This window comes from Nelumbo lutea, chromosome 2 (genome assembly GCF_056320005.1).
Source record: "Nelumbo lutea isolate HS-2025 chromosome 2, American lotus-T2T, whole genome shotgun sequence".
NCBI classification, from domain to species: domain Eukaryota; kingdom Viridiplantae; phylum Streptophyta; class Magnoliopsida; order Proteales; family Nelumbonaceae; genus Nelumbo; species Nelumbo lutea.
Genome location: NC_142685.1, coordinates 76,586,217 through 76,606,820, shown reverse-complemented (window position 1 = coordinate 76,606,820; position 20,604 = coordinate 76,586,217). Strand labels below are relative to the sequence as shown.

Here is a 20,604-nt window from a genome sequence, read left to right as displayed (position 1 = left end):
AGGCATTGTGTCCAATGCTTGTAATTTGTTCCATTGAAAGGTTCAATTTTAGAGAAATCGGGAACTTGTTGACATTATCTGATTCCTCATGAAAGGGTTATCAGAGATAGGTTCCATAAATGCGGTTTTAAGATTGTTGAAAAATAGTAAAGAAGGCATAATGGAACTTATCGGTAATCGCTTTCCAAACCAGGAACTTGTAGTAGCGTAGTGTTGTAGAACAGTGAAACTGAGAATTTGCAGAGAGGAGGGTTGAGTCGTGCCATTTGGTCACTCTCCTTAAAACCACATTTGCCCCCTATAGTGCAGTCAGGTGATCGCATATCGGTCGCCAAGAGAGGGAAGAGAAAAAGACAAAACTCAAAATACAAGGGAGGGAGGAGAGAGATTCTTGAAATTTTGAATCTCCCTCCAACAAATTTTCATCGCAATACCATTTAACACCACCCCACTAATACAGGGGGATATTCTTTAGGGCTGATTATTCTTGGCCCGGACTGGCCCAACCCACAAAGTTTTAGGCTTGGGCCTAGATTTTTGTGTATAGCTTGGCTCGGGCCAAGACCCACATCGAGCCTAGAAAAATATAGGGACGGGCTTGGGCTTAATTAATACTTAAGCCCAAGGCTCGCATATACATATGTTTATTATTTTATATTAAATACAAAAAGTTTTACATTTTACTTTTACATATAAATAAATATTTATGAATTAAAATGTATTAACACATATGACAACAACTAAGTCAATTCAAGTATGAGAATTGTCCTCCTAAGCAAAGCTTTCATTCTTAATTCGTAAGCAATGTAGGAGTTGAAAAAATACTCAATGATTGTACTAATTATTTAATGTTGTTCCAAGTTCCGCATTGCTCACGAATGAGAATGAATGCCTTGCCTTCCTCTATAAAAGTATAAATAGCCTAAGCCAATTCAAATCTAACAATTAAATGAAGCTGATGCCTTGTTTTTTGTGCCATAGGCCTAAAGCCTAGCTAAATCCAATTTAACTTCGACTTGTAATTTTTTTTACATATATTACATTTACATATTACTTAGTTTAAAATTTTAAATAAATTAAATTTTATTATTTGAATACATGGACTTAAAGTTTAACTCATTAGTCCCGGAAAAGCCCATAAACCCGGTTCGGACTCATGTAGGGCTGGACTTGGGCTTATAATCTAGGCCTAGGCCTAGCTTAAAGCCCCTCATCATTGGTGCTAAGCCCGGCCCGAGCCATGATTAGTCCTAATAATTTTGTTTAAATTTTCAGAAAATTTGGGGTCATTTTTGTTGAAACTTTCAGAAAATTTAGGGGTTGTTTTTGATGAAAATTTTAAAATATTTGGCGGCTAACCTTCTTTAAATTTTTAAAAAATTTGGGGACTGACCACGTCACTCCGCACCTACACGCAACCAACCATACAGTGCAATGCTTATACATAACCATGCCACAACTGCACTGGCTCAATTACGATGACAAAACCGTGCTCAATTCCATTCACAAGTTACAAAAGTTAAGCAGAGGTATGGTGCCTTATAAACTAATGATAAACTAATAACGATCAACTCCATTCAGTACCTAAAGATATATTTTTTTTCAGCGGAAGTTTAAGGCAGGTATGGTGCCTGATAAACTAATGATCAACAAATAATTTTGATTGATGAATCATTTGGGTACTGAACCTTTTCGGTACTGTAAAAAAGCCCAGATATATTAGAGCAAGAAATAGATATGGCAACACACGAAGATGGGGAAGGTGGGTTTAAGCCTTAAGAGATCGTTGTCATCTTCGATGCTCTTCCGTCGGATCTTTTCTTCACTTAACCTTCGAGACCTTCCCCCGTCTCCATTAATATCTTCCAGAGAATTCTCCGGCCGTCTTTGGATTCCTGCCGGAGGGAGACTCTCCGACCGAAGTAGGTGGTTGAAATTTCAAAGAAATATCTGTCTGTCTTCCATTCGCATGTCCTCTGCCTTCCAGATGGGCGACACCAGGAGACCTCCCGTTACTGCAGATAAGGTCTCTCTCTCTCTCTCTCTCTCTCTCTCTCTCTCTCTCTCGTACAATGACTTTGTTCAAGTTTATGATGATATATTGTTTGAGAAACATATAGTCTTTACTTCCACAATGTTACTGAATTACGTTCATCTGCGAGGCGGGAAGGTTCCTTTTCATGTTGGTGATTCTGTTTTCTTATATTCTTTGCACGCGAGGTCTCATTCTTCATCATATTGTTTTGGTAGATTGCATACCGTGCAGATTGAAGTAACCGTTTTCATAGAGTTGACTGGATGGGACGGTAAATACTCATTTCTGGAACAAAGTTATGGCCAAAATGGTTATCTTAATATCCTTAGAAATGCTTAGTCCTTTTATCAAACAGTTGGATTACATCGGCGAGTGCCTGTATAATGCTTGTTGAAAGAACTATAATTAGTTTTCTGAGCTAGCGAAGGATTGCTTTGGATTTTGCGCCGGTAATGAGGTAATTTGTATGAAACGTAAACGGCATTTTACATAATAACTGAAGGCTGCAAATGCAACCTAAAGTGTCTTGAGTACTTATGCCTGGATTTTTCTTTGATTGCTGACCATGTCAACTTATTCATATAAATTATATGCTACACCAGAATACAATATGTCAAAAATACTTGCCAGCACCAGGTATCAGACGTATGATGTTCTTTTAAACATTTAGAAAGCTCATCATCATCATCATCATCTCTGCCTTGTCCCATCTATATGGTGTTGGTTACATGAGTCCTGTTTTGCCGGTCTGTTCTGTTTAATGCCATATCATTGTTAAATTATTGCACTTAAACGTTTCTTACTACTTCTACCCATGTTCTTTTTGGTCTACCCCTTCTCCTTTCTAGACTATTCAATTTGTAATTCATCTTCTTAGGAGTGCTGTTGAAGGTTTTCTATGCACATGACCAAACCATCTTAGTCTACTTTCTCTCGTTTCATCACCTATTGGAGCTACTCCTATGTTCCTATGAATGACTTCATTTCTGATCCTATCCTTTCTAGTTTTTCCACTCATCCATCTCAGCATACACATTTCTGCCACACTCATTTTCTGGACATTTAGAAAGCTCATCTGCCACATTTTTGCCTCACCATGCATTGCAATTCCATTTACTTCTGTTTAAGAAATGCTTGTATAGATTCTCTGCTTAAAAAGGGAATTGGGTTTCATGGAGAAACACCACAACCATTTCAAAATCAGTTTGGTATTTCTTTCTTTCACCCTCTCAAGGCTCAAGCTAAAATTACTTATAAAAAAAGGCTCAAGCTAAAATTTCTTACATTCTTAGGTTTTACAAACTTTTACAATTTACTTACGGTTATCTTGTCTGCAACTCCTTATCACACCCCCAATACCTGAAACTCCTGGATTACTGAGACAACACCCATAAAAATTAAATTTGATTTTTCCCACTAGTGGTACACTTCATTCTACCAACCTTTCAGGTCTTCCAACTTGTAAATCAGCCACTACTTTCCATCATCTTAACAGATCAGTTATGGTGATGCCTTTGAAATCATATTTTTTTTATTAGCAGTCCTTCTCACCCATTTAAATTCAGCGTTTCCTTAGCAATACTTTCCACTTCCCTAAAAGCATGTCTAAGAGTCCACGGAGTCTTCTACCACTAGCCCATGAAACAATTAGCCTTGAATCTCCTTCCACCTCCATCTGTCTGTATCCCAGTTGTTTTGCTAATCGAAGATGTTGTAGCAAGGCCAAAAGTTCTGCTTTCAATGAGTTTGCCAGAGTACTATGGGTCCTGAATGGAGAGCCAATATTCTACTTTCAAAATTCCTGGTCACACCACCTACTCCAGCCATACCCGGATTTTCAACGGAGCTACAATCAAAGTTCACCTTTGCTTTGCTGATAAAAAAAAATTCAGCTTCCTTTATTGCCTTCAGGAGGTTTCAAATCCAGCCTTATCTTTTCATTTTCTCTCGATGATTGTGCCACCTCTGTCCGAGGCTCCAAGCTCTAAAGATATCAGTAACAGTGAAAACATGAAAGCTTTCCAAGGTTTTTTACCTAGTATGCAACCTTTATTTTGATGCTTTCCAAATTCTCTTCCAAAGATCTAGTTTTCCCATTGAAGACTTTTCCATTCCTTTCTTCCCAAACCACCCTAACTACTGCTTCCATTGTAACTTTCCACCTGCAACCAAAGAGAAAACAGAAATCTCCCAAATGCAAAGCACAGAAGGTCAGGAGATTAATAAACGGGAGAGAGTTTTGCCACTATCCCTGCATAGAAAACACATATGAGGAGAGAGGTAGGTATTGGGCCTTATTTTCTGCAGCATATCACAACTATTAATCTTTCCTAGGAAAACTTCCCAACAGAAAGCTTGGATTTTATGTGGAATAAGCTTACAAATCTCTTTCACCAGGAAGTCTACCCCTACATAAGTGGGAAGGTAAGGATTTTGATAAAAGAAGAGCAAGTGAACAAACCATTGGAAGATGCTGACCAAATTCTAGAGTCCTCAAGGTTTTCACCCAAAAAAGCAGCCTCTAAGAGTCCAAGTAGGTGGATAAGAAAATCAAATTTGTTATTCATCAAAAAAAAAAAAAAAAAAAAGAAAATCACATTCGTTCTCCCTTAGTCCCTTTTTGAGGCCTAATTCCCAATTTAAACCTTGAGGGGAGAAGGTTCCCATTCTGGAAACAAATTTTCCTTTGAGATTAGAGAGGGAGAAAAGTTCAGGAAATTGTGTTTTAAGTGATGTTTCCCCTATCCAAAGGTCTTCCTAGAATTGGATTTTGTTACCCTTTTCCACATCAAAACGAATTAAGTTGAAGAAAGTTGGGTATACCTCATGAATGGCTTTCCAAGGAGAAGTTGAGGTTGTGTGGGGGACTAGCTTTGCATCCCAACTGTTTTCTTCCACCCCGTGAATGCTTTCAATGACCTTGTGCCACAACCTATCTCTTTCAAAAGGAAACCTCCACAACCACATACCTAGCAAAGTAGTGTTTCTAAGAGCTAGTTTCCCTAAACCTTAGCCACCTTTTTTCCTTTGGTTTGCAAACTTGTTCCCATTTAACTAAATGATTATTTTTTTCCTCTCCCAACTCGCATAAGAAGTCCCTCATATATTTCTCTAGTTGCCCTACAATTCTACTTGGGGTGTGAAAACTGGACAGGAAATAAATGGGGAGATTTGACAAGGTAGCTCTGATTAAAGTTATTCTTCCTCCTAGAGAGATGTAATTTCTTTTCCACAAAGCTAATTTCTTTACAAATCTCTCCACCATCAGCTTCCATAAACGATTTGACCTAGGGTTTCCTCCAAGTGGTAGACCTAGGTAAGCTAAAGGCCAACTCCTAGCCTCACACCCCCATAATTCTGCTAAATTGAGGACTTCCCCTTCTTCCATATTAATTCCTATTATACCACTTTTCCTCCAGTTGACCCTTAACTTAGAAACCCTCTATTACACATTGCTATAGAATCTTTGCCTCTTTGTAATGTGTCTCATACTATTGGTGCTGAGAGTTCCTTTACTTCATGTGGTGTCTCCCAATCACATCCAAAGAAAGAAAATAAATTTTCCCACACCTGGGAGGCATAGATGCTGTGCAAGAGGAGATGGTTGGTACTTTCCCCACTCCCCAAGCAGGGGATACACACATGAGGGAAAAACACCAACTTTTCCATTTTGTAGTCTATCAGAGGTGTTAAAAACTTGATTGGCTGCTTCCTAACAAAAAACCTTCACCTTGAGAGGGATAGGATTGCCCCAAATTTCTTTTACCATGAACAAGGTTGTTTCAATTGGTTAGTAGAATGTTTTAAAAAACAAAGAACAAGAAAAGGTACCATTGACATTTTGGGTCCATACTCTCTCGTCTACTCTCCTAGAAAATAGATTCACCTCTTGTATAGCTAAAATTTGAAGTTTTAGCCGTGATAGAGGGAGAGGATTTGCTTGCTACTTTAGGGTTTTAGGTTTTTTTTGGTTCTTCATCTTCAGTCATGCAGGCAGATCCCGAAATAGATGTTGCTCCATGGCAGCCAAAGAGGAGAACTTTTAAGAAGTTCAGCTTTCGAGGGGTCAATTTGGATGCTTTGCTTGACATGTCTATTGATGGACTTGTGAAGCTCTTCCATGCCAGGGCTTGCAAAAGGTTTCAATGAGGCTTGAAGAGGAAGCCGATGGCTTTGATCAAGAAACTGCGTAAGGCGAAATGGGAGGCTCCACCTGGTGAGAAGCCAGAGCCAGTAAGAACTCACCTTCGAAACATGATCATAGTACCAGAAATGATTGGAAGCATCATTAGGGTTTATAATGGAAAGACCTTCAACCAAGTCGAAATCAAGCCCGAAATGATTGGTCATTACCTTGCCGAGTTCTCTATCACTTACAAGCCAGTTAAACATGGTAGGCCAGGTATTGGTACTACCCATTCGTCAAGGTTCATTTGCTTAATGAAAGTATGAAATATTTTTGGATAAAGAAAGGTTGTATGTTCTAGGAAAGGCTTAAAGAAAGGTAGAATTACCCCACCAAATGTCTTCCCAAAACTTCACCTCGGTACTGGAATTAACATCATACCTTATATGTTGTATGAAGGTTGGTAGGATGGTCAAAATAGTTTTCCATGGGATATGCAAAGAAGAATTTCTAGCAACAACCTTTATATACTTTTAATAACTAAATTCCATAATGCCTTCTCCTCCTTAGGAAACCTCGACAATCATTTACCTAACAAAGCCTTTTTTATCACCTTCCCAATTCCAAGCCCACCCCCTCTCAGCTTTACACCTCCCCCCAACTCATGAGATTATCTCTTTTCATGCTTCCTGGGTCTCATAAAAGTTTCTAATTATTTTCTCAATTCTTTGTACTACTCTTGCCGGGGCCTTGAACACTGACAAGAAATAAATTTGGAAATTAGACATAGTGGCCTTAATTAATTAAGCTACCTAGCCTTAGAAGTGTAGTTCTTCTTTTAGTTATTCAGTATTGTAGCAAACCTTTCAATAACCACCTCCTAGAAGGGTACCTAATTGGCCATTGCTTAAATTGCTGTGCAATCTTCTAACTCCTTATCTTCCATTTGTATCCCCACCAAGCTACATTTGACCAAATTTATTCTCAACCCTGTTATTTTTTTCTACAATCTCCAGAATATTTTTAAGAGTCCTCACATCCTGAATTCCCCTAAACTCCCCAAAAATCAATGTGTCATCTGCAAACTGCAAATGAGAGACTAATTGATTATTCTATTGACTCTAAAACTCTTAAGAAGGTCTCTCTCATCCGCCCTTCTCAAAAGCTTGTTGAAAATTTCCATAATCAAAATAAACAATATGGGAGCATCTCCTTACCTAATGCCCTCCGTTGCCTTGAAAAAATGTTTTGGGGTCCCATTAATGAGTATCGAAAAATGAATTGACCTCAAGCACCACACTATCCATCTGATCCATCTCTACCTAAAGCCCATCTTTTCCATCACCCACTGAAGATATCCCTAGTCAACATGATCATAAGCCTTTTCCAAATCCAACTTGAAAATAAAGCCTCTTCTTCTTGATCTCCTAAAATCCTCCACAACTTCATTTGCTTTCAAAATTTGATCCAAAATTTCTCTTTGACAAGCTCTGTGTTCATATGGTGCCACAGAATGAAGCACCTTTTTCAGTCTCACAAAAAGACTTCAGCAACAGTCTTGTACAAACTAGTGTTAAGACTAATAGGTCGAAATCATTCATTGAACCTGCATCCCCACAGTTTGGAATCAAGGAGATAAAAGTGGCATTCATCCCCTTTCCTACCTTTCCCTCTTTTGTATTCATCAAATATTCCGTTCAGATCCTCTTTAATTAACTCCCAGCATTCCTGATAAAGGCCAAAGTTCAGGTCTTGGTGCTTTATCACCACCTGTTCCCATCACTGCTTTCTTGATTTCATCCATTGAAAATGGTTCCTCCAATTACCTAGCTAACGCTTTCAGAATTCTTTCCTATTGAATTCCTTCCAAAATGTGTCTATGTTGGCAAGTCAGGGCAAATAAGCCTTTGAAATGAGAAGTTATAATAGCCTCTATCTCATCCTTATCTTGTATTTCATTCCAATTATGCATCATTCTCAAAATCATATCCTTCTCTCTCCTTCAATTGTCCATCACATGGAAAAAATTGTGATTTCCATTCCCTTCTTTTAACTATTGACATCTAGATTTTTGGCGCCAACAGATTTCCTCCTTTCTAATTGTTGCCTCTAGTTCAACTCTCTTTTCCATCCTTTTCTGTCTTTCCTCCTCATCCAAGCCCCTTCACTTTTTGTCTGAAAGCTCTATTTGGCTCAGCAACTCCACCTTTTTTCCTCAACTCTCCCAAACACCTGCCGATTCCATTCCTTCAGTTTTACTTTTATTAACCTTAACCTTTTCATGAATTGGAATCCTGTCCACGCTTCCACCCAACTCTCCCTCCACCAATCTTCAATGTTCTATCTAAAGGTGGAGTGTGTAATCCTCATCCTTTCAAACCTGAAAGGAGTGGGTCCATAACTCCATCAAGTTGTAACAAAATAGCCAATGATCAGAGATTTGTCTAGCCAAAGATTTAACCACTAACGCAAAAAAGTCCTCCCAGTCCATTGTTACTAGGAACCTATCCATCTTACAACACATTGGCATTGCTTGTAGATTAGATCAAGTGAACTGTGCATTCATCAATGGGACATGCATTCATTAATGAAGTCATTGAAGCTTTTCATGCTTTTTGAAATTCTCGAGGGCCCCACGTTCTTCTCACTACAAAACCGGGTGGTGTGAAAGTCCCCTACTACACACCAAACCCCTTTACAAACCCTACTTAAACCATATATTTCCACTAACAAGTTCTCCCTTTCTCTATAAGATGTAGGCCTATATACATTTGTTAACCACCATTCAGCCCCACTCCTCTCTCTAAATTTCATAGACAATGTACAGTTCTCAATAATTTCCTGCACACATACCCTTTGATTGTCTTCCCAAGCAACTAAAACCCTCTAGTGCTATTTACAACAGGTAGGAAAACCCATATCTTATTCCTTTTCCCCCAAATACTCATCATCCATTCTTCATTTATTCTTTCAATTTCTTATTCCTCAGAAAATTCTTTCGTACTCTCCTTTTCCTTCGCTCCCTAAGTCTCTGACATTCCCAACTGAGATCATCTTCATTGACAATCTACTGGACATAGACTCTTGGTCTATGCCTCAAAAAGTGTACTATGCAATATGATTGTCACTTGGTTTCTACCTAACAATTTCCTCTTCTTTAAGAGTAAGCTAAGAAGTTCCCACTAAGGGGAATGAGAAGAAGATAACTGCTTCCTTATAGAGAACCCTTGCATCCCCCTTGAAGTACATTCTAGAAATGTAAATTGCATTTGTTCGATCAACCTTTTACATTGACGATCATCATCATCCAAGCCTTATCCCAACTATATGGAGTTGGCAACATGAATCCCATTTTACCATTCCATTATATTTAATGGTCATACACTCATTTCTAATTACTTTAACCCATGTCCCTTTTGGTATCTCCTAGCCCTTCTAGCCCCTTCCATAGTTGTCAAGGCGACTAGGCGGTTTTCCATGGGCGCCTGAGCGCCTCGCTCAAATGCCCTGGATTTTGTATACTAGACATCCGCCCAGAGACTTACGTGGGCACCTAGGTGACTAGGCAGGCACCTACATACATCTAATAATTTTTTTTTTAATTTGTTAATTTGATATTTTATTAGATGTTTTATTCTTTTAAAATAAATCCGGTTACATACTATCATTATTTTATTATTAAGACAACAATAAAAGCCTTTTTCTTCTTCTTTGGTTACATGCATAAGGGTTTTTTTTTGGTTCGATTGGAGAGGGAGGAGAACCGAAGACTTCATTCCCCAGCCCAACTCCATCGCACCTCAGCTTCAGTAGGTAAGTTTTTCTCTTCTTCTTCTTCTTCTTCTTTTTCTTCTTCCAGCCCAGCTTCAGTCATTTTTTGCTTTTTTTTTTATAGAAAAAACAGGGGCTCCGCCCCTATACTCCTCCCTTCCTCCATACCTCCACTCATTCTTCTTCTTCTTTTCTTCTTCTTCTTCTTCTTCTTCTTTTGCCCCTGATTGTTCTCAATCGCTAGTCCTAGTCTTAGTCCCTTATTTTTTATTTTTTGAAAAAACAGGGGCTCCACCCCTATACTCCTCTCCGCCCTTGACTGTTCTTAGTCGATAGTCTCAGACTCTCAGTCCCTTTTTTGTTTTTTGAAAAAACAGGGGTCTATATTCCTCCCTGCCCCTAATCCCCTATACTTATTTTCTTCCTCTTTTTCTTCTGCCCCTATACTCCTCTCCTCCCTTCCTAGTTCCTGCACTTATTTTTTTTTTTCAGTTAATAGTTAGTGTACTGTGTACATCCTTGCTAGTTATATGAAATTTATAGTTTTATACTCATTTGAATGATTTATAGAGTAAAATGATAAGAACCCACTAGATGACCTGCTCTAGGAACTCTTGAATCAATTTGTTATGCGCACCCAAAAGCTAAAAAACGAGTTGTAGTTGATCAGATTAGAACCTTAAGAAAACTAAGTCCCTAAAGAATCCAATCTTGAAGACGCCACAAAGGTTGATCACTCCCTTGATGAGTCAAGATATTGTATTCTATCAAGAACACAAGAAGGCAAAGCTAAGCTTGCTGAAAATACCTCTATATTATTGATGATCTCGTTTTACATAGTTGTGGCCTTTATATAGGCTTGTAAACATCATTATCTTATAAGGAAACTCCTAACGAGGATCCCTTTAATTTAGGAAAACAAATCTGCCTTGAAATAGGAATCCTTTTAAAAGACTACAACTAATGACAACTAAGCATAGAAAAGTCAAAGTAAAACAAAACAAGACAAAAAAACAAGCCCATCAATAAAACAAGCCCATCGATACATCTTAGCATGCGGATTGGGCCTTTTCTTATCATGTCCATGCGTCAAGCCCATCAATACATCTTAGCATGCGGATGGGGCCTTTTCTTATCATGTCCATGCGCTTTGGTCTTATGTCATGGATTCCAAGCTTTGTTCTTCAAGATCTAAGCTTTGCACATCGTCTTGCACATAAAGATAGGTGATTATCCTTGGTAAAGCTTTGGAAACTTCTAGAACAATCTTAGAATCTTCTAGAACAGCCTCTTTGTCATGTACTTCCATGATTAAGCCTTGTAAAGCCTCTTTCATCATTTTTGTCCTTGCCCTAGTCATTGGACCACCGATTCCTTGCAAAGGATCTTGAGAATATTTGGAAATATTAGCTTGAGCCATTTGGCCAGCACCTTGATCTCCATTAAAATAGTTAATGTACGTGCTTGCTAGTTAGCACACAAAACCAATAAAATAGCTTACAAAAGCATAGATAAAGTAAAAACTCAAGAAAATTAATATTTTAAAATTCCAATGCCTAGGTGATGCCTAGGTGCCTGGACACCTTGTGGTCGCCTAGCCTCACCTTGGTGCCTTGAAAACTATGGCCCCTTCAGCTTGCAATTGATCAATTCTTCTTCTAGGTGCTGTTAGTGGTCTTCTATGCACGTGATCAAACCATCTTAGTCTACTTTCTCATTTTATCATCGATTAGAGCTAATCCTTTGGCTCTTTTTGATGACTTCATTTTTTGACCTTATCCTTTGTAGTTTTTCTATTCATCCATCTTAGCATATGCATTCTGCCACATTCATTTTTTTTAGACATGTTTCTTGATTGCCCAACATTCTGCTTCATTTTTTGACCCTATCACATAAGACTTCGGATGCACCCTTCCATTTTTCCCATCCCACTTAATTCTATGGGAAACATCCTCCTCAATCACTCCCTTGAACAAAGGTACTAGAAAGGTCACATTGTATCATCTCTTGATCTCCAATCATATGTGTATCCTCATTTGTACTCCTATAATTATTAAAATTACATATCATATATTCTATCTTTGTCCTACTTACTTTAAAACTGCTTATCTCTAAGGTATTTGTCCATAAACTTAATTTTGCATTTAATCCTTCATTAGTTTTATCGATTAAAACAATGCTATCATTTATCAATAAACAACATGCACCATGGGACCTCCTGAATATGTTGAATATGTTTAGTCAATTAGTCTATGATTAATACAAATACACAAGGGCTAAATGTTGAAACTTGGTGAAAACCCAACGTAACTTCAAAATCTGATGTCTCTCCTACAGGTATATTGGTTATTGCACCCTCACAATAACCTTTATTAGATCTATATACCTATTGGGGACGCCTTTCTTTTCCGAGACTTGCCATATTATCTCTCTTGGAACTCTATTGTAAGTTGGCTACAACTGATGGTATTCAAACCTGTTGTAGTAAAGAAAAAGAAGAAGAGAGAAAACAAAAGGGAAGGAGAAGAAGATGGTAGAAGACGAGAAGAATGAGAAAAAAAGGGGTACAGAAAATCTAACTATCTTGCCATCCTAAAGACAATTTATATTAATCACTTAAAATCTAATTCCCCCACCGCCTAGTAAGAAAGAAAAACAAGGAACAATCTAATACAAAATAACAAGACAATAAAAAATAACAACCAATGGGACCACGTACTAATTTATTGCATCTCTATACACCCCTTCAAGTTGGGATATTTATCATTCCCAACTTGTGTAAATTTGTCTCTAGCTTGATTTTGGCAACTGCTTTGGTGAAGAAATCAACAAGTTGCATATCAAAGGCTACATAAGGAAGGCAAACATCTTGGGAAGCTACTTTCTCTCTAATGAAATGTTGATTCGCTTCAATATGTTTTGTTCTATCATGTTGTATTAGGTTATGAGCAATGCCAATGGCAACTTGGTTATCATAGTACAACATCAACGGTTTTTCATACTCAATGCCCAATTTTTCAAATAAGGATTTCGGACATAACACTTTAGCTTCACCATTAGCCATAGGCTAGTACTGTACTTTAGCATTGGAGCGAGTAACAACATTTATTTCTTACTCCAAGAAACGAGATTTCCTCCAACAAGAGCCAATACCCTGAAGTGGATCTCCTATAATCAACACCCCTTGTTCAATCTGCATCAGTGTACACTTCTATCTTCATATGACCATTATTCTTGAAGAGTATACCTCGGCCTAGACACCTCTTCAAGTAGGCCGGAATTCTTTCAATAACTAGAAGATGAGCTGTCCTAGGTGAGTGCATATACTGACTAACAACGCTGATGGCATTGGAAATGCCAGGATGTGTTCGACAAAGTTACAGAAGCTTTCCCACTAACCATTGATACATACCTTTATCTTCAAGAGGCTTACCTTCTTTTGCATTTATCTTATGATTTTGCTCAATGGGTGTGTGCAGGTTTAATCCCTAACCTTCAAATTTCCTCTAGGAGATCATGGACATATTTCCTCTGGAAGATGAAAGATACCATGCTTGGATCTAACCATTTCAATTCTCGAGAAATACCTTCACCTAGATCCTTCACTTCGAACTCCTGCTTGAGTAACCACTTAAGTGAATTAATCTCATCAATATCATTCCCTGTCACAACAATATCATCAACATACACAACCAAAAGAGTCAAGGCTGAATTGGTTTCTTGATAAAAAGAGTGTGGTCAGACTGGGCTTGTACATAGCCAAAATTTCCCAAGGCTGGTTTAAATTTGTCATACCATGCTCTTGGAGATTGCTTTAGACCATATAAAGCTTTGTTAAGATCCATTTGGAATAATGGCCATGAGAAATTTGCAGCAAGTGACAACAAAACTCTGATGGTGTTCATCTTGGTGATTTGTGTAAATGTCTCCATGTAATCAACACCATAAGTCTACGTGTACCTCTTTGCAACTAGTCGACCCTTGTGTCTTTCAACTGAACCATTTGCATTGTATTTTACTGTAATTACACTTCTACACATAATAGGTTTCTTCCCTTTTGACTGATCCACTAATTTCCAAGTATCACTTTTTACAAGAGTCTCAATTTTCTATGCCAATTACCCCTTTAAACAGCCTAAACTACTTGGAATGGGCTAAAGGTGTAAAATTTTATGTAGCGGCCAATGGAAAAGCTGGTTACATAAATGGAAGAGTGAAAGAACCCAAGAATGTGACAGTTGAACATGATAGGTGGGACCAAGAAAATAGTATGGTGATGTCTTGGCTTCTAGCAACCATGGAAACTGATGTGGACAATAGTGAGATATGGGAACATGCCAAAACCACCTATTCTGAGCAAAGGCACGATGTCAAGATTTATCAGTTACAAGCTGAATCCTCAACTTGTAAATAGGGGAACCGTAGTTTGTCAGCCTATTATTCAGCCCTTATCTCAGTATGGAAGGAATTGGACCACTATCAGGCTATAGAATGGAAACATGATGGTGATGCTAAAGCTCATAAGAAGTTGGTTTCTTAGCAACAGGTCTTTGCCTTCTTATTGGGACTAAACCCTGTACATGAACTTCTTAGAGTTCAAGTTTTAGGAAGTAAAGAGTTGGCTTCAATTCAAGAGGTGTATGCCCTAGGCAATAAAATTTCACAAAATAAAAAACTAAAATTTGACTTTTACCATAGTTTTATATACTATTGAACATGCATTTTAATTTTAAAGATAACAATTCTCTTTATTTAAAGCATTAAATTTCTTCTCAATACATGGCAGATCATCATATCTAGGACAATGGTATTTCAAATATATTAATCTCAACACTTTTTTTTTATGGATATATTAATTTTAATGCTTTAAAAATAGTACTATTATAATGATTTAATAGATCAGTTTCATGTCAAGTTAACAACTAACAAAGGCTATAATTTTATACGATAAATTTTAAGATAGAGAGCGATTTAAAGAGAAAAAGAACAAGGGTGCTGCTGCTGTTTTATTTAATGTGTGAGGAAAGGATAATAAGGATTTAATAGATCAGCTTCATATCAAATTGACGACTAACAAAGGCTATAATTTTATATGATAAATTGTAAGATATAGAGCAATTTAAAGAGAAAAAGAACACGGGTGGAGCTGTTGTTTTATTTAATGTGGACATGGGAGGGAGGGAGTAGAAAACAAAAAAAAAGTATGAATGATATATATAGTATGATAATAGAATGCTTTACACATATTAATAAGATGTAGCAACATGAATGATATTATAATAAGGTAACCGTGTTACTTTTATTGCCTAGGCAGGTGCATAGTTGCCTAGATGGGCGCCTTGTTGCTATAAGTCAAGGCATTTAGGTGAGGTGCCTAGCCAAGGGCTCTTAGTTGCCTAGGCAATTCCTTGAAAAATATGGTATTATTAGGTCTCCAAATACAAAATACCATAACTTTTGATCCATGAATTGAATTGGGATATATAAAAATGAATGGCATGAAAAGATCTATAGGGTCTTAAACTTAACCAATCTTTGTTTGATTAATGACCAATTTAATTTTCTCTACACCACTGCTTTCACACTGGTTTACTCATTACTTCATCATTTCACTTGCCTTTACCACTTCCTCCAATCTTAGCCATAAAAATGGCCTCCTAAGATTAGTCAATATTAATCTGCGATATCCAATGATCCATCAATACTTCACTCACTCCACCACCTTTTCTACCACTGTTATCCCCAACATTGTCACCTCCCTCGTATCCTCCAGCACTACTATTGCCCACAGACAACCATCTGCTTAATCTTCTTCTTCACCTCTGCCTTGACCATTCTCATCGGCACCATCTCTGTCATGTCCAACTACTCACCTTTAGGTCTATGTCTGCCTCTATCATTGCCCTTACCATTGACTCTTTATTGTCCTATCCTGTTCCTAGCTTCTCCTTACTCATATTAGCCTGTATAACCACCTCCATTACTATAACGAATGCCTCCTCCCTCCAAAATGCATAGGAAATGTTTGTTGGCAATTCGGTTAATTGCTAATTGCCAACTCACTGTACACACTTTCACGGGGTTTGAACATTATATGAAGGTACAGGGGTAAGTTTCATAAACGAGAAAAGTATAGGGGGCAAGTGTCATACTGTCCAAAGTACAAAGTTCTCTGTAATGTACCCTGTGAGTTTTTACCTGAATTGAGCATTTGTACATGCATTAATTCTTGAAAGAAATTCTGAAAAATTCAAGTATTTGTTAACTGTTGATTCATTCAAAATAGGTTTACAATGTAGTACATGATTGTAATGTATAGCATCTTGTATATGCATTTGATTTTTTTTTCCATAAAAAAAAGTATAGCATCTATATTTGTCATGTCAACATTCCTTTTGGGTGCCTTGGTAGGCTGATTTGTTAAGGGAGGTTGAAGCTGCATTGGGTTCATCCTTAAGTTTGGAGCCTCTATCACCAACCCCAAACCCTCTGATTATTGTCATCAGCGGACCAAGTGGTGTTGGTAAAGATGCTGTCATCAAGGTATCACTTTTATTTTCTTTGTTGTTTCAATTTTTACACCTCAAAGGGTCTTCATGCAATATTTGTCCAGTTATCTCGGGTCTCGAGAGGGGTGAACTGGATATTGACGTGGGGGCCATTTGGTAACAGCCGAAATTGCTGAATTTAATGACCTGTAGCTTTGTCTTTTATTGGATAAAATAATTAAATGATTAAATATTCAAGGACATGGTAATCTACTGAACTTTAGCTTCAGTCATTAAAGGAGCCTACTACCTTTGAAAACTTATTCATTAAAGGACAAAGCAATAAGCTTCAGTTCAGCCATTCCAGCTGTCATCAAATGGCCTTTGGCATTTTTTTTGCACCACTCTCAGACTCAAACCTGTATTCCCATTCTTGCCAGTTAATACTTTACCATTCTCCAAAGCTGCTCTTTCAATTTGATGTACATGATATAAGGCCATATCCTCCCTTTCAGGAAACATTGATTATTATTGACATCTTTAGATTATTATTGACATCTTTAACCACAATAGCCAATTAGGTCATGGCCATTGTGAAGCTTCTCAACTTGCACCATCAGTCTCCAGGTTGTGGTGCCAGCTATAATGGCATTGTGTTTAGATGTCTACTTGGTAACTTTCCTAGTTAAATAAAGGTAAGACTTACATAGTAGCTTAGGAGTTTTTTTTTTTTTTTTTTTTCTTTTTTCTGGGTATGTGCATGTATATTTTTGAAGGGTTTTTTGCTTGTGCCAACAAGCATGGGAATGCTGGTTTGAGCCTTGGTGGAGCCACTTCATGAAAAAATAAATAAATAAAAATGCTGGAGGATAGGAATGGTACCCAGTCCACCCCTACAAAGACCTTGGATTGCTTAGATCACCATTGGGTAATGGCCTTTTTTTTATGTTATTGTTTTAAAGAGTTGGGAAGACCATAATTTCCAAGGATTCCCAATCTTTTATCAATTAGTGGTCTTATGACAGAGGCTACAGCAAGTTCGGCATGGCATTCACTTTGTTGTCACAGCAACAAGCCGAGAAAAGCGACCAGGTGAAGTGGATGGAAAAGATTACTACTTTGTTACAAAAGAGCAGTTTCTTTCAATGATTGAGAGGAATGAACTCTTAGAATATGCTCTTGTTTACGGCGAATATAAAGGGATCCCAAAGCAACAGGTACTTGTGTACCACTGATCATATTAATTTGCATTTGAGTTTTTCATTTGGAAACAAAACTTAGTGTAGTTTAGCCTTGTGGTATTATTACAATGCTTATTTTTTTGCATCCCTTTTTAGGAGACATGTATAGAAAAGGGTGGGAGTCTCTGTTCCTAATTCAGAAGGTAGGTATAGATTCACAACTTTTGACAGCTGGGGGTATTTTCTGATTCATTAAAATTAAGATCCATGAATATAAACTTTTTAGAGTTATGATTGATCTGATCCTTTCTGTCCTAGTATATACATTTTTTAGTGGGACCCTCTAAATGGTTGATTCACACCTATGCAGGTTTCTGCATGTATTTCTGTTGATTATTAGGCATTTGGAGAAACAAACCAGGTTTTTATATAATTTGGTAACGTAGGCCTTTTGTCTTGGTATCCAGATTCATGATTTCATGTCAAAGGGATTTGACATTGTTCTGAGGGTGGACATACAAGGGGCAGCTACATTGAGGTCTATCCTTGGAGACTCTGCTATCTTCATTTTCCTTCTTGCAGAGAATGAGGAAGCCCTTGTGAAGCGACTTATTGATCGTAAGACAGAGACCATAGACAGACTTCTTGTCAGGATTGCTACAGCCCGTGAGGAGATCAAACATCTAAAGGAATTTGACTATGTGGTTGTGAATGAAGAGGGGAAACTTGAGAGTTCTGTTAAAATGGTGGAGTCCATCATTGATGCAGAGAAAGCTAGAGTTCAGCAAAGGAATGCTGTCATCTAGTTTGTACAGAACGAGTTCCTTTATTTTCCTTCCTAATCTATTATTCATGATAGTTTACTGTCTGCAGCTACCCTAAGGTCTATCCTTAAGAAGCCCTTCAGGGAACCTTGTTTTGTAGCTCCTTGCTGTACTAAGGGATATGCTGGTAAGCTTGGTTGGTGCAGTGCATTTAGAGTTCAGATATATAAAGTCATATATCTGGTCTGGAGTTACAATCATTTATTTAATGCCTTGTGGAGCATTCAGGTTTTAGAATGAAATTAAAGATAGTGTTAGGAGACTCCTTGCATCAGAATTGGACTCAGAATCTGAACACCGAGCATCTATTGCACAAGGTTTGGAGTATTAGAAAGGCAGAGTATAGGATACACCTTGGGTATACATTGGTTTACATGGAAAAACTGAACTCAAATAAATTCAAGAATATCAATAGAACTGAATCTATGTCTGAAATGATTAAATATGGACATAAGAAACAGTTTTAATAGTTTATGTGAAGTGTAACCATTTGGATATGCCAAGGAAACATTGGAAAATGGTAAAAGAATTAATATTACTCTTTGCATCAGAAGTGGACCCATAGAACCTGAACTCCGAGAATCTATTGCCCAAGGTTTGGAGTATCAAAAACTCAGAGTTTAGGAGAAGACGATTTTAAAATACATTTGGATAGGCCTTGGGTATGCGTGGATACACTTTAAATAGTTATCAAGAATATCAATAAAACTTAATCTGTCTGAAATGAAGTAATAAATACAAAGATAGACGTAAGAAAGTTTCAATAGTTTGTGCGAAGTTGATTGATAAAATGTCGTAGAAAGTTAAAATACATGTTATTTCAACAAATTGCAGCCTTACAGCTTAGTGAAAGAATCATTCTATTTCCTCTGACTGATTTGTGTTCGAGTTTTAGCAGCCATGCATAAAACTTCTGACAGCATTAATTGATAATGTCAAAATTGAAATGGCCATGTATGTATCAGTTTCTAACATTTGATACACTTGGTATCATTATGTAATGGTTGAGTGTGGGATTTCTAACGGTTTGTATCAATTGAGAGGTTTACGATGGCTTACTATGGAATTGTAACAATTAAGTATGATTTATGATGGTCAAACGTGGTTGACCAGACTTAAATTCAGTTGATTATTTTTTATGATTTTTAAAATTCAAGAAGGATCATTAATAAGAAAATTTTAGAATAATGGTTAATGAAGAGAATATTCTAAATAGAGGCCTTGTATCCGTATGGGGATCAACAATTAATTGACCCATTTATGGTGGGTGACCTGACATGCAATATATATATATATAATATACATATTTTTATATATAATAATATTGTAGGGTAAAAACATCCCCTCCTTCAAATTGGACTAAGACCTCCCATGCCATGTGACGTCATAAGACAAAAGCCTCGCCTCCCTAAGTATTCCGTCCAAATCCCTTAGCAGTAGACATTATGTGGGAGTTTGTTTTTTCCTAAAACCCAATTCTGTCCATTGTTGTCCATTGCTCTGTTTTGAGTGTGTCAATGTATCACATACCCAAAAACGTGATAGAGGTCTGCACTCCCTGTACAACCCAACCACTAACGTCTACAATCCACAAACGACTGCCTCTCACCAACAACACCACCATACGGTATTGCCACTTTGCTCATTTGGGTTGGGCCTTGTCTATTGGTCAGATATGATTGCATCTGGCTTGTTGATGGAATGGCTGTACACTATTTTGGAGGTTGCTTGCACTGATTTCTTAATCTAAGTGCTACATTTTGTGGGCAATCCAGAGGGTTTCTATGCCAGTAGTTGAATCATTACCCAAAATAAATAAGTTTGTGGTTGAATCATGAATGGGTTGAACGTACTAGGATTGAGAACTTGAATGATTCTAACAAAAGGTTAAGAGATGGATTTGTACATCATACCGATATAATAGTTATCCTTCTAGGAAAGAAGACAATAGTAATTCTTTATTTGCTAGTTTGGGTGGTTTTTTAAATTTAAAGAATAATGAAGGATAAAAGAGTCTTTTATTGTTTATGTTAAATTTAATGGAATCTTATTCTGACAGGGGAGGTTTAAGTCTTTTACCCTAATGTGTATTATATTTTATATGTTATATTTACACAAGTATACTTTATTTTATATTAAATGTTTATTATTTTATATAAAAAATATAAACATAAAAGTT

General features: G+C 37.3%; 1 protein-coding gene and 1 pseudogene across 1 annotated transcript; both read left to right on the top strand.

The window, feature by feature from the left end:
• The first annotated feature begins 1,507 nt into the window (after window positions 1–1,507).
• Window positions 1,508–18,683, top strand: LOC148871574 (P-loop containing nucleoside triphosphate hydrolases superfamily protein). The gene is made up of 4 exons (XM_088971388.1): window positions 1,508–2,026; window positions 16,344–16,475; window positions 17,446–17,637; window positions 18,069–18,683. Exons 1-4 carry the CDS (start codon window positions 1,754–1,756, stop codon window positions 18,405–18,407), a joined length of 936 nt encoding a protein of 311 aa, XP_088827514.1. The 5' UTR covers window positions 1,508–1,753; the 3' UTR covers window positions 18,408–18,683.
• On the top strand, window positions 5,918–6,605 carry LOC148871575 (small ribosomal subunit protein uS19 pseudogene; annotated as a pseudogene).
• Window positions 18,684–20,604: the final 1,921 nt, after the last annotated feature.

What these genes read in the sequence shown, in the direction of transcription:
- LOC148871574 (XM_088971388.1), top strand. Translation starts at nt 1,754, where the DNA reads ATGGGGAAGGTGGGTTTAAGCCTTAAGAGATCGTTGTCATCTTCGATG. An exon ending in GTAAAGATGCTGTCATCAAG is followed by an intron (nt 16,476 to 17,445) that starts GTATCACTTTTA and finishes GTCTTATGACAG; the next exon opens with AGGCTACAGCAAGTTCGGCA. An exon ending in AAGGGATCCCAAAGCAACAG is followed by an intron (nt 17,638 to 18,068) that starts GTACTTGTGTAC and finishes CTTGGTATCCAG; the next exon opens with ATTCATGATTTCATGTCAAA.